The sequence below is a fragment of the Oncorhynchus kisutch genome, linkage group LG17, assembly GCF_002021735.2.
Source record: "Oncorhynchus kisutch isolate 150728-3 linkage group LG17, Okis_V2, whole genome shotgun sequence".
Classification (NCBI taxonomy): Eukaryota; Metazoa; Chordata; class Actinopteri; order Salmoniformes; family Salmonidae; genus Oncorhynchus; species Oncorhynchus kisutch.
In genome coordinates this window covers 4,508,699-4,523,375 of record NC_034190.2, presented here as the reverse complement: position 1 = coordinate 4,523,375, position 14,677 = coordinate 4,508,699, and the positions used below count along the sequence as shown (strand labels likewise).

The following is a 14,677-nucleotide window of genomic DNA, read 5'->3' as shown; positions in this document are numbered from 1 at the left end:
AACAGGTGTAACAGGTATAACAGTAGTAACAGGTGTAACATTAGTAACAGGTGTAACAGTAGTAACAGGTGTAACAGTAGTAACAGTAGTAACAGGTATAACAGTAGTAACAGGTGTAACATGTATAACAGCTGTAACAGTAGTAACAGGTATAACAGTAGTAACAGGTCTAACAGGTGTAACAGGTATAACATTAGTAACAGGTGTAACAGTAGTAACAGGTGTACCAGTAGTAACAGGTGTTACAGGTATACCAGTAGTAACAGGTGTAACAGGTATAACATTAGTAACAGGTATAACAGTAGTAACAGGTATAACAGTAGTAACAGGTATAACAGTAGTAACAGGTGTACCAGTAGTAACAGGTATAACAGGTATAACAGTAGTAACAGTAGTAACAGGTGTAACAGGTATAACAGGTGTAACAGTAGTAACAGGTGTAACAGGTATAACAGGTGTACCAGGTGTAACAGTAGTAACAGGTGTAACAGGTGTAACAGTACTAACAGGTATAACAGGTGTAACAGGTGTAATAGTAGTAACAGGTATAACAGGTGTAACAGTAGTAACAGGTATAACAGGTATAACAGTAGTAACAGGTATAACAGGTGTAACAGTAGTAACAGGTATAACAGGTGTAACAGGTATAACAGTAGTAACAGGTGTAACAGTTGTAACAGGTGTAACAGTAGTAACAATAGTAACAGGTATAACAGTAGTAACAGGTATAACAGGTGTAACAGGTATAACATGTGTAACAGTAATAACATGCATAACAGGTATAACAGTAGTAACAGGTGTAACAGTAGTAACAGGTGTAACAGTAGTAACAGGTGTAACAGGTATAACAGTAGTAACAGGTGTAACAGGTGTAACAGGTATAACATTAGTAACAGGTATAACAGTAGTAACAGGTATAACAGTAGTAACAGGTGTACCAGTAGTAACAGGTGTAACAGGTATAACAGGTATAACAGTAGTAACAGTTATAACAGGTGTACCAGTAGTAACAGGTATAACAGGTATAACAGTAGTAACAGGTATAACAGTAGTAACAGGTATAACAGGTGTAACGGTAGTAACAGGTGTAACAGTAGTAACAGGTATAACAGGTGTAACAGTAGTAACAGGTGTAACAGTAGTAACAGGTATAACAGGTATAACAGTAGTAACAGTAGTAACAGTGTAACAGGTATAACAGGTGTAACAGTAGTAACATGTGTAACAGGTATAACAGGTGTAACAGTAGTAACAGGTGTAACAGTACTAACAGGTATAACAGGTGTAACAGGTGTAATAGTAGTAACAGGTATAACAGGTGTAACAGTAGTAACAGGTATAACAGGTATAACAGTAGTAACAGGTATAACAGGTGTAACAGTAGTAACAGGAATAACAGGTATAACAGTAGTAACAGGTATAACAGGTGTAACAGTAGTAACATGTGTAACAGTAGTAACAGGTGTAACAGGTATAACAGGTATAACAGTAGTAACAGTTATAACAGGTGTACCAGTAGTAACAGGTATAACAGGTGTAACAGGTGTAACAGTAGTAACAGGTGTAACAGTAGTAACATGTGTAACAGTAGTAACAGGTATAACAGGTATAACAGTAGTAACAGGTATAACAGGTGTAACAGTAGTAACAGGTATAACAGGTGTAACAGTAGTAACAGGTGTAACAGTAGTAACAGGTATAACAGGTACAACAGTAGTAACAGGTGTAACAGTAGTAACAGGTATAACCGTAGTAACAGATGTAACAGGTGTAACAGGTGTACCAGTAGTAACAGGTGTAACAGTAGTAACAGGTGTAACAGGTGTACCAGTAGTAACAGGTATAACAGTAGTAACAGTTATAACAGGTGTAACAGTAGTAACAGGTATAACAGTAGTAACAGTTATAACAGGTGTATCAGTAGTAACAGGTATAACAGTAGTAACAGGTGTAACAGCAGTAACAGGTGTAACAGGTATAACAGGTATAACATTAGTAACAGGTATACCATTAGTAACAGGTATAACAGGTATAACAGGTGTAACAGTAGTAACAGGTATAACAGGTGTAACAGGTATAACAGTAGTAACAGGTGTAACATTAGTAACAGGTGTAACAGTAGTAACAGGTGTAACAGTAGTAACAGTAGTAACAGGTATAACAGTAGTAACAGGTGTAACATGTATAACAGCTGTAACAGTAGTAACAGGTATAACAGTAGTAACAGGTCTAACAGGTGTAACAGGTATAACATTAGTAACAGGTGTAACAGTAGTAACAGGTGTACCAGTAGTAACAGGTGTTACAGGTATACCAGTAGTAACAGGTGTAACAGGTATAACATTAGTAACAGGTATAACAGTAGTAACAGGTATAACAGTAGTAACAGGTATAACAGTAGTAACAGGTGTACCAGTAGTAACAGGTATAACAGGTGTAATAGTAGTAACAGGTGTAACAGGTGTAACAGGTGTAACAGGTATAACATGTATAACAGTAGTAACAGGTATAACAGGTGTAACAGTAGTAACATGTATAACAGGTGTAACAGGTGTAACAGTAGTAACAGGTGTAACAGTAGTAACAGGTATAACAGGTATAACAGTAGTAACAGGTATAACAGTAGTAACAGATGTAACAGGTGTAACAGGTGTACCAGTAGTAACAGGTGTAACAGTAGTAACAGGTGTAACAGGTGTAACAGGTGTACCAGTAGTAACAGGTATAACAGTAGTAACAGTTATAACAGGTGTAACAGTAGTAACATGTATACCAGTAGTAACAGGTATAACAGTAGTAACAGCTATAACAGGTGTATCAGTAGTAACAGGTATAACAGTAGTAACAGGTGTAACAGTAGTAACAGGTGTAACAGGTATAACAGGTATAACATTGGTAACAGGTATAACATTAGTAACAGGTATAACAGGTATAACAGGTGTAACAGGTATAACAGGTGTAACAGGTATAACATTAGTAACAGGTGTAACAGTGGTAACATGTGTAACAGTAGTAACAGGTATAACAGTAGTAACAGGTATAACAGTAGTAACAGGTGTAACAGGTATAACAGGTGTAACAGTAGTAACAGGTGTAACAGGTGTGACAGGTATAACAGGTGTGACAGTAGTAACAGGTATAACAGTAGTAACAGGTGTAACAATAGTAACAGGTGTAACAGTACTAACAGGTGTAACAGGTATAACAGTAGTAACAGGTATAACAGTAGTAACAGGTATAACAGGTGTACCAGTAGTAACAGGTATAACAGTAGTAACAGGTATAACAGGTGTAACAGTAGTAACAGGTGTAACAGTAGTAACAGGTATAACAGGTATAACAGGTATAACAGGTATAACAGTAGTAACAGGTATAACAGTAGTAACAGGTGTAACAGTAGTAACAGGTGTAACAGTAGTAACAGGTATAACAGGTATAACAGTAGTAACAAGTGTAACAGGTGTAACAGGTGTAACAGTAGTAACAGGTATAACAGTAGTAACAGTAGTAACAGGTGTAACAGGTATAACAGGTGTAACAGTAGTAACAGGTATAACAGTAGTAACAGGTGTAACAGGTATAACAGGTGTAACAGTAGTAACAGGTGTAACAGGTGTAACAGGTATAACATTAGTAACAGGTGTAACAGTAGTAACAGGTGTAACAGTAGTAACAGATGTAACAGGTACAACAGTAGTAACAGGTGTAACAGGTGTAACAGGTATAACATTAGTACCAGGTATAACAGTAGTAACAGGTATAACAGTAGTAACAGATGTATCAGGTGTAACAGTAGTAACAGTAGTAACAGGCATAACAGGTATAACAGTAGTAACAGGTATAACAGTAGTAACAGGTGTAACAGTAGTAACAGGTATAACAGGTGTAAAGGTGATAACAGTAGTAACATGTATAACAGGTGTAACAGTAGTAACAGGTATAACAGGTGTAACAGGTATAACAGTAATAACAGGTGTAACAGGTGTAACAGGTATAACAGGTGTAACAGGTATAACAGGTATAACAGGTATAACAGGTGTAACAGGTATAACAGGTGTAACAGGTATAACATGTGTACCAGTAGTAACAGGTATAACAGGTGTACCAGTAGTAACAGGTATAACAGGTGTAACAGGTATAACAGTAGTAACAGGTGTAACAGGTATAACAGGTATAACAGGGGTAACAGGTATAACAGGTATAACAGGTGTAACAGTAGTAACAGGTGTAACAGTAGTAACATGTATAACAGGTGTAACAGGTATAACAGGTGTACCAGTAGTAACAGGTATAACAGGTGTACCAGTAGTAACAGGTATAACAGGTGTAAAAGTAGTAACAGGTGTACAGGTATAACAGGTATAACAGGTGTAACAGTGGTAACAGGTATAACAGGTGTAACAGGTGTAACAGGTATAACAGGTGTAACAGTAGTAACAGGTGTAACAGGTATAACAGGGGTAACAGGTATAACATGTATAACAGGTGTAACAGTAGTAACAGGTATAACAGGTGTAACAGGTGTAACAGTAGTAACAGGTATAACAGGTGTAACAGGTATAACAGTAGTAACAGGTGTAACAGGTATAACAGGTATAACAGGTATAACAGGGGTAACAGGTATAACAGGTATAACAGGTGTAACAGTAGTAACAGGTGTAACAGTAGTAACAGGTATACAGGTGTAACATGTATAACAGGTGTACCAGTAGTAACAGGTATAACAGGTGTACCAGTAGTACAGGTATAACAGGTGTAACAGGTATACAGTAGTACACAGGTGTAAACAGTATAACAGGTATAACAGGTATAACAGGGGTAACAGGTATAACAGGCATAACTGGTGTAACAGTAGTAACAGGTGTAACAGGTATAACAGGTATAACAGGTATAACAGGTGTAACAGTAGTAACAGGTGTAACAGGTATAACAGGTATAACAGGTGTAAACAGGTATAACAGGTGTACCAGTAGTAACAGGTAAACAGGTGTACCAGTAGTAACAGGTATACAGGTTGTAAAGTAGTAACAGGTGTAACAGGTATAACAGGTGTAACAGGTGTAACAGTAGTAACGGGTGTAACATGTGTAACAGGTATAACATGTATAACAGGTGTAACAGTAGTAACAGGTATAACAGGTGTAACAGTAGTAACAGGTATAACAGGTGTAACAGGTATAACAGGTGTAACAGGTATAACAGGTGTAACAGGTCTTGCTTTTCATCTCTTTTCATCTCTGCACTACGTATAGTTTGTGNACAGGTGTAACAGTACTAACAGGGTAACAGGTATAACAGTAGTAACAGGTATAACAGTAGTAACAGGTATACACAGTGTAACCATAGTAACAGGTATAACAGTAGTAACAGGTATAACAGGTGTAACAGTAGTAACAGGTGTAAACAGTAGTAACAGGTATACAGGTATAACAGGTATAACAGGTATACAGTAGTTAACAGGTATAACAGTAGTAACAGGTGTAACAGTAGGTAACAGGTGTAACAGTAGTAAACAGGTATAGACAGGTAATACAGTAGTAACAAGTGTACAGGTGTAACAGGTGTAACAGTAGTAACAGGTATAACAGTAGTAACAGTAGTAACAGGTGTAACAGGTATAACAGGTGTAACAGTAGTAACAGGTATAACAGTAGTAACAGGTGTAACAGGTATAACAGGTGTAACAGTAGTAACAGGTGTAACAGGTGTAACAGGTAATAACATTAGTAACAGGTGTAACAGTAAACAGGTGTAACAGTAGTAACAGATTGTAACAGGTACAACAGTAGTAACAGGTGTAACAGGTGTAACAGGTATAACATTAGTACCAGGTATAACAGTAGTAACAGGTATAACAGTAGTAACAGATGTATCAGGTGTAACAGTAGTAACAGTAGTAACAGGCATAACAGGTATAACAGTAGTAACAGGTATAACAGTAGTAACAGGTGTAACAGTAGTAACAGGTATAACAGGTGTAAAGGTGATAACAGTAGTAACATGTATAACAGGTGTAACAGTAGTAACAGGTATAACAGGTGTAACAGGTATAACAGTAATAACAGGTGTAACAGGTGTAACAGGTATAACAGGTGTAACCGGTATAACAGGTATAACAGGTATAACAGGTGTAACAGGTATAACAGGTGTAACAGGTATAATACATGTGTACCGTATAACGGTATAACAGGTGTACCAGTAGTAACAGGTATAACAGGTGTAACAGGTATAACAGTAGTAACAGGTGTAACAGGTATAACAGGTATAACAGGGGTAACAGGTATAACAGGTATAACAGGTGTAACAGTAGTAACAGGTGTAACAGTAGTAACATGTATAACAGGTGTAACAGGTATAACAGGTGTACCAGTAGTAACAGGTATAACAGGTGTACCAGTAGTAACAGGTATAACAGGTGTAAAAGTAGTAACAGGTGTAACAGGTATAACAGGTATAACAGGTGTAACAGTGGTAACAGGTATAACAGGTGTAACAGGTGTAACAGGTATAACAGGTGTAACAGTAGTAACAGGTGTAACAGGTATAACAGGGGTAACAGGTATAACATGTATAACAGGTGTAACAGTAGTAACAGGTATAACAGGTGTAACAGGTGTAACAGTAGTAACAGGTATAACAGGTGTAACAGGTATAACAGTAGTAACAGGTGTAACAGGTATAACAGGTATAACAGGTATAACAGGGGTAACAGGTATAACAGTTATAACAGGTGTAACAGTAGTAACAGGTGTAACAGTAGTAACAGGTATAACAGGTGTAACAGGTATAACAGGTGTACCAGTAGTAACAGGTATAACAGGTGTACCAGTAGTAACAGGTATAACAGGTGTAACAGGTATAACAGTAGTAACAGGTGTAACAGGTATAACAGGTATAACAGGTATAACAGGGGTAACAGGTATAACAGGCATAACTGGTGTAACAGTAGTAACAGGTGTAACAGGTATAACAGGTATAACAGGTATAACAGGTGTAACAGTAGTAACAGGTGTAACAGGTATAACAGGTATAACAGGTGTAACAGGTATAACAGGTGTACCAGTAGTAACAGGTATAACAGGTGTACCAGTAGTAACAGGTATAACAGGTGTAAAAGTAGTAACAGGTGTAACAGGTATAACAGGTGTAACAGGTGTAACAGTAGTAACGGGTGTAACATGTGTAACAGGTATAACATGTATAACAGGTGTAACAGTAGTAACAGGTATAACAGGTGTAACAGTAGTAACAGGTATAACAGGTGTAACAGGTATAACAGGTGTAACAGGTATAACAGGTGTAACAGGTCTTGCTTTTCATCTCTTTTCATCTCTGCACTACGTATAGTTTGTGATGCTTTTACGTAGCTAAGTTGTCATGCTCCATTCTTCACACCTACTGCCATTAGCTAACATGTTTAGCTAGAAGTGTTAGCTTCATGCCTCTTGCCTACTATAACCTATCAGAGGGTAATAATGCTAACTAAGAGGGATGATTCTTTCTTCTTCTCCATTCATATCCACCGTTATCAGCCACAATAGAAAGGACACTTGTGTTTAGCTTGTGTTTAGTTTCAAACGTATACTCTACTAATGGTATCAAACAGGCTATTACTGCTATCTAACAGGGTGCTAGCTAGCAGGGGGACAAGCACATGTCTCACCTATAGTAGGCTACTGCTAACTAGTTGCTACGGTTTCTCATCGATCACCTATTACTGCTATCTAACAGGGTGCTAGCTAGCAGGGGCTCGTGTTAGTTTTCTCAAACTCTTCTATAAGGGAACAGGGGGTTTGTGTTATGATTGGTTCTTCCCTCAGTATCTCTCTCTTTCTCTCTCCACAGAACTGGAGTTCAAAGTCCTGTCACAAAACCAGCAAATAAGTGAGCGAGCACAGTTCACACACACACGCACACACACACGCACCACACAACACACACACACACACACACACGCACACGACACAAACACAAACACAAACACACACACACACACATAGTTGAGTGTTATGTTTTAACTTTACGTGAGCCCTATTTAAAACCGGTCACTTCCTGTCTCTTCCTGTCTCTCCCTGTCTCTCCGTGTCTCTCTCCCTGTCTCTCTCCCTGTCTCTCCCCGTCTCTCCCTGTCTCTCCGTGTCTCTCTCCCTGTCTCTCCCTGTCTCTTCCTGTCTTCTCCGTGTCTCTTCCTGTCTCTCCGTGTCTCTTCCTGTCTCTCCCCGTCTCTCCCTGTCTCTCCATGTCTCTCCATGTCTCTCCCTGTCTCTCCCCATCTCTCCGTGTCTCTCTCCGTGGTCTCTCTCCGTGTCTCTCCCTTTCTCTCCGTGTCTCTCCGTGTCTCTCTCCGTGTCTTCTCCCTTTCTCTCCCTGCCTCTCCCTCTCTCTCCCCGTCTCTCCCTGTCTCTCCGTGTCTCTCTCCGTGTCTCTCCCTTTCTCTCCCTGTCTCCCCGTGTCTCTCTCCGTCTCTCCGTGTCTCTCCCTGTCTCTCCCTTTCTCTCCGTGTCTCTCCCCGTCTCTCCCTGTCTCTCCTTGTCTCTCTCCCTGTCTCTCCCTGTCTCTCCCCGTCTCTCCCTGTCTCTCTCCCTGTCTCTTCCTGTCTCTCCGTGTCTCTCCCTGTCTCTCCCCGTCTTTCCGTGTCTCCGTGTCTCTCCCGGTCTCTCCCTGTCTCTCCCCATCTCTCCGTGTCTCTCTCCGTGTCTCTCCCTTTCTCTCTGTGTCTCTCCCTGTCTCTCCCTGTCTCTCCATGTCTCTCCCTGTCTCTTCCTGTCTCTCCGTGTCTCTTCCGGTCTCTCCCCTTCTCTCCCTGTCTCTCCGTGTCTCTCCCTGTCTCTCCCCATCTCTCCGTGTCTCTCTCCGTGTCTCTTATACACATGTCTCCCTTTCTCTCCATGTCTCTCCCTGTCTCTCCGTGTCTCTCCCTGTCTCTCCCCATCTCTCCGGGTTCTCTCTCCGTGTCTCTCCCTTTCTCTAACGTGTCTCTCCGTGTCTCTCTCCGTGTCTCTCCCTTTCTTCTCTCCCTGTCTCTCCTGTCTCTCCGTGTCTCTCCCCGTCTCTCCCTGTCTCTCTGTGTCTCTCACCTGTCTCCTCCCTGGGTCTCTCCCTTTCTCTCCGTGTCTCTCCCTGTCTCTCCCTTTCTCTCCCTGTCTCTCCGTGTCTCTCCCTGTCTCTCCCTTCTCTCCCCGTCTCTCCCTGTCTCTCTGTGTCCTCTCCCATGTCTCGTCGCTGTCTCTCCTCCCCGTCTTCCCTGTCTCTCCCCATCTCTCCGTGTCTCTCTCCGTGTCTCTCCCTTTCTCTCCGTGTCTCTCCCTGTCCTCTCTGTGTCTCTCCCTGTCTCTCCCTCTCTCTCCCTGTCTCTCCTGTCTCTCCGTGTCTCTCTCCGTGTCTCTCCCTTTCTCTCCCTGGTCTCTCCGTGTCTCTCCCCATCTCTCCCGTGTCTCTCCCTGTCTCTCCCTGTCTCTCCGTGTCTCTCCCCGTCTCTCCCTGTCTCTCTGTGTCCTCTCTTCCTGTCTCTCCCTGTCTCTTCCTGTCTCTCCGGTCTCTCTCCCCGTCTCTCCGTGTCTCTCCCCGTCTCTCCCTGTTCTCTCCCCATCTCTCCGTGTCTCTCTCTGTGTCTCTCCCTTTCTCTCCGTGTCTCTCCCTGTCTCTCCCTCTCTCTCCCTGTCTCCCCCTGTCTCTTCTGTCTCTCCGTGTCTCTCCCCGTCTCTCCATGTCTCTCCGTGTCTCTCCCCGTCTCTCCCCGTCCTCTCCATGTCTCTCCATGTCTCTCCCTGTCTCTCCGTGTCTCTCCCTCTCTCTCCCCGTCTCTCCCTGTCTCTCCGGGTCTCTCTCTGTGTCTCTCCCTTTCTCTCCGTGTCTCTCCCCGTCTCTCCGTGTCTCTCCCCGTCTCTCCCTGTCTCTCCCCATCTCTCCCTGTCTCTCCCTGTCTCTCTGTGTCTCTCTCCGTGTCTCTCTCCGTGTCTCTCCCTTTCTCTTCCTGTCTCTCCCTGTCTCTTCCCTTCTCCCCTGTCTCTCCCTGTCTCTTTCCTTTCTCCCCCGTCTCTCCCTGTCTCTTCCTTTCTCTCCCTGTCTCTTCCTTTCTCTCCCTGTCTCTTCCTTTCTCCCCCGTCTGCTCCCTGTCTCTTCCTTTCTCCCCCTGTCTCTCCCTGTCTCTTCCTTTCTCCCCCGTCTCTCCCTGTCTCTTCCTTTCTCTCCCTGTCTCTCCCTGTCTCTTCCTGTCTCTTCCTTTCTCTCCCTGTATCTCCCTGTCTCTTCCTTTCTCTCCCTGTCTCTCCCTGTCTCTTCCTTTCTCTCCCTGTCTCTCCCTCTCTCTCCCCGTCTCTCCCTGTCTCTCCGGGTCTCTCTCTGTGTCTCTCCCTTTCTCTCCATGTCTCCTCCCCGTCTCTCCGTGTCTCTCCCCGTCTCTCCCTGTCTCTCCCCATCTCTCCCTGTCCTCTCCCTGTCTCTCTGTGTCTCTCTCTTTGTCTCTCTCCGTGTCTCTCCCTTTCTCTTCCTGTCTCTCCCTGTCTCTTCCCTGTCTCTCCCTGTCTCTTCCTTCTCCTCCCCCGTCTCTCCCTGTCTCTTCCTTTCTCTCCCTGTCTCTTCCTTTCTCTCCCTGTCTCTTCCTTTCTCCCCCGTCTCTCCCTGTCTCTTCCTTTCTCCCCCGTCTCTCCCTGTCTCTTCCTTCTCTCCCTGTCTCTCCCTGTCTCTTCCTGTCTCTTCCTTTCTCTCCCTGTATCTCCCTGTCTCTTCTTTCTCCCCCTGTCTCTCCCTGTCTCTTCCTTTCTCTCCCTTGTCTCTCCCTCTCTCTCCCCGTCTCTCCCTGTCTCTCCGGGTCTCTCTCTGTGTCTCTCCCTTTCTCTCCCTGTCTCTCTTGTGCTCTCTCCGTGTCTCTCTCCGTGTCTCTCCTTTCTCTTCCTGTCTCTCCCTGTCTCTTCCCTTTCTCTTCCTGTCTCTCCCTGTCTCTTCCCTTCTCCCCCTGTCTCTCCCTGTCTCTTCCTTTCTCCCCCGTCTCTCCCTGTCTCTTCCTTTCTCTCCCTGTCTCTTCCTTTCTCTCCCTGTCTCTTCCTTTCTCCCCCGTCTCTCCCTGTCTCTTCCTTTCTCCCCCTGTCTCCCCTGTCTCTTCCTCTTCCTTCTCCCCCGTCTCTCCCTGGTCTCTTCCCTTTCTCTCCCTGTCTCTCCCTGTCTCTTCCTGTCTCTTCCTTTCTCTCCCTGTATCTCCCTGTCTCTTCCTTTCTCCCCTGTCTCTCCTGTCTCTTCCTTTCTCTCCCTGTCTCTCCTCTCTCTCCCCGTCTCTCCCTGTCTCTCCGGGTCTCTCTCTGTGTCTCTCCCTTTCTCTCCATGTCTCTCCCCGTCTCTCCGTGTCTCTCCCCGTCTCTCCCTGTCTCTCCCCATCTCTCCCTGTCTCTCCCTGTCTCTCTGTGTCTCTCTCTTTGTCTCTCTCCGTGTCTCTCCCTTTCACTTCCTGTCTCTCCCTGTCTCTTCCCTGTCTCTCCCTGTCTCTTCCTTTCTCCCCCGTCTCTCCCTGTCTCTTCCTTTCTCTCCCTGTCTCTTCCTTTCTCTCACTGTCTCTTCCTTTCTCCCCCGTCTCTCCCTGTCTCTTCCTTTCTCCCCCTGTCTCTCCCTGTCTCTTCCTTTCTCCCCCGTCTCTCCCTGTCTCTTCCTTTCTCTCCCTGTCTCTCCCTGTCTCTTCCTGTCTCTTCCTTTCTCTCCCTGTCTCTTCCTTTCTCTCCCTGTATCTCCCTGTCTCTCCCTGTCTCTTCCTTCTCTTTCTCTCTCTTTCTCTCTCGCTTTCTCTCTCTCTCTATCCCTCCATGTCTCTCTCTTCCCCCCTCAGGTCTTCTCTGGGTGGTCTCCTCTCCTCCTCCTACAGACAGCATCAGGAGTCCCTGTCGGCCGAGAGAGAGAGACGTCGTGCAGAGAGAGAGGAAAGACTGCAGAGGATAGAGAGAGAGGAGAGGAACAAACACAGTCGAGACTATGTGGACAAATGGAAGAGGCCAGATGGCACGGGATGAGAGGTGAGTTTAAAATACATCAACTACATAAAACTCATCCACACAGAGAGGGAGAGAGAGCGAGAGAGAGACAGAGAGAGGGAGGAAGGGAGATGGGGGAGGAGAGAGACAGAGAGAGAGAGGGGATGGGGAAGAGAGAGAGAGACAGAGAGAGAGAGGGAATGGGGAAGAGAGAGACAGAGGGGGAGAGAGAGAGACAGAGAGAGAGAGACAGAGAAAGACAGAGAGAGAGATGGGGGGGCATACTACCCTCACACACTCTGCCAATAACACAAGTATTGACTTGAGGGAATATGTTATGTCTCCAGTTAGGAAACGGTTCCTGCTTTATATTGTTTTCAGTTAAAAATGGTGCTCTTTACTGCCAAAGGCACAGAGTACAAAACGACTTTCCTCACTTTGTCTGTGTTAAGAAGCAGCATTTTAACTGCTGCTGAGGGTTATTTAGGGAACTGATTATGTTGAACTGAACACTGTGAAAAGTCTACAGGATTCATTATTTTACTTCTGCACTCTAACTAAAACACACACACACACACACATTACACTGGCACAGGAACACACACACATTACACTGGCACAGGAACACACACACACACACACACATTACACTGGCACAGGAACACACACACACACACACACACATTACACTGGCACAGGAACACACACACATTACACTGGCACAGGAACACACACACACACACACACACATTACACTGGCACAGGAACACACACACATTACACTGGCACAGGAACACACACATGTGTGTTAGAACCCCATTTCCTCCTGCTGTCTCTGTGAAGTGGTCTGAGCTTAATGGATACAGAATATAAAGCACCTCACATTCAGGAGAGGGGTAAGAGAAGGGGGAGTTGGATGAGGAGGGGGAGAGAAGGGGGAGTTGGGTGAGGAGGGTGAGGAGGGTGAGGAGGGGAAGAGAAGGGGGAGTTGGGTGAGGAGGGGGAGTTGGGTGAGGAGGGGGGAGTTGGGTGAGGAAGGGGGAAGAGAAGGGGAGTTGGGTGAGGAGGGGGGAGTTGGGTGAGGAGGGGAAGAGAAGGGGGAGTTGGGTGAGGAGGGGGAGTTGGGTGAGGAGGGGGAGAGAAGGGGGAGTTGGGTGAGGAGGGGGAAGAGAAGGGGGAGTTGGGTGAGGAAGGGGGAAGAGAAGGGGGAGTTGGGTGAGGAGGGGGAGGAGGAGGGGGAGTTGGGTGAGGAAGGGGAGGAGAAGGGGGAGTTGGGTGAGGAAGGGGAGGAGACGGGGGGGTTGGGTGAGGAAGGGGAGGAGAAGGGGGGAGTTGGGTGAGGAAGGGGAAGAGAAGGGGGAGTTGGGTGAGGAGGGGGAGTTGGGTGAGGAGGGGAGAGAAGGGGGAGTTGGTGAGGAGGGGGAGAGAAGGGGGAGTTGGGTGAGGAGGGGATGGAGGGTGAGGAGGGAAGAGAAGGGGAGTTGGGTGAGGAGGGGAGTTGGGTGAGGAGGGGGAGTTGGTGAGGAAGGGGGAAGAGAAGGGGGAGTTGGTGAGGAGGGAAGAGAAGTGGGAGTTGGGTGAGGAGGGGGAAGAGAAGGGGGAGTTGGTGAGGAGGGGAGTTGGGTGAGGAGGGGAGAGAAGGGGAGTTGGGTGAGGAGGGGGAAGAGAAGGGGGAGTTGGGTGAGAAGGGGGAAGGAAGGGGGAGTTGGGTGAGGAGGGGGAGGAGACGGGGGGTTGGTGGGAAGGGGAGGAGAAGGGGGAGTTGGGTGAGGAGGGGAGGAGAAGGGGGAGTTGGGGGAGGAAGGGGAGGAGAAGGGGAGTTGGGTGAGGAAGGGGAGGGACGGGGGGTTGGGTGAGGAAGGGGAGGAGAAGGGGGAGTTGGGTGAGGAAGGGGAGGAGAAGGGGGAGTTGGGGGGAGAGAAGGGGGAGTTGGGTGAGGAGGGGGAGTTGGGTGAGGAGGGGGAAGAGAAGGGGGAGTTGGGTGAGGAGGGGGAGGAGAAGGGGGAGTTGGGTGAGGAAGGGGGAGTTGGGTGAGGAGGGGGGAAGAGAAGGGGGAGTTGGGTGAGGAGGGAGGAGGGTGAGAGGGGGAAGAGAAGGGGGAGTTGGGTGAGGAGGGGGAGTTGGGTGAGGAGGGGGGAGTTGGGTGAGGAGGGGGAAGAGAAGGGGGAGTTGGGTGAGGAGGGGGAGTTGGGTGAGGAGGGGAAGAGAAGGGGGATTGGGTGAGGAGGGGAGTTGGGTGAGGAGGGGGGTAGAGAAGGGGGAGTTGGGTGAGGAGGGGGAGAGAAGGGGGAGTTGGGTGAGGAAGGGGAAGAGAAGGGGGAGTTGGGTGAGGAGGGGGAGGAGGAGGGGGAGTTGGGTGAGGAAGGGGAGGAGAAGGGGAGTTGGGTGAGGAAGGGAGGAGACGGGGGGGTTGGGTGAGGAAGGGGAGGAGAAGGGGGAGTTGGGTGAGGAAGGGGAAGAGAAGGGGAGTTGGGTGAGGAGGGGGAGTTGGGTGAGTTGGGTGAGGAGGGGGAGAGAAGGGGGAGTTGGGTGAGGAGGGGGAGAGAAGGGGGAGTTGGGTGAGGAGGGGGAGAGAAGGGGAAGTTGGGTGAGGAGGGGAGGAGGGTGAGGAGGGGAAGAGAAGGGGGATGTTGGGTGAGGAGGGGGAGTTGGTGAGGAGGGGGAGTTGGGTGAGGAAGGGGAAGAGAAGGGGGAGTTGGGTGAGGAGGGGAAAGAGAAGTGGG

General features: G+C 46.6%; 1 protein-coding gene across 2 annotated transcripts in view; it reads left to right on the top strand.

The window, feature by feature from the left end:
* Window positions 1-12,033, top strand: part of LOC116354503 (FH1/FH2 domain-containing protein 3) — a 31,734-nt gene extending 19,701 nt beyond the window's left edge. The window contains exons 7-8 of one of the 2 annotated variants that reach the window (XR_004203829.1): window positions 7,846-7,884; window positions 11,813-11,888. Coding sequence is in view for 1 of the 2 variants with exons in the window: in XM_031795012.1 (XP_031650872.1) it covers window positions 7,846-7,884; window positions 11,813-11,993 (220 nt within the window). In the remaining variant the exon portion in view is untranslated. Of the gene's footprint in view, window positions 1-7,845; window positions 7,885-11,812 lie in introns of both variants that reach the window. The other variant, XM_031795012.1, reaches the window with a different exon arrangement.
* Window positions 12,034-14,677: the final 2,644 nt, after the last annotated feature.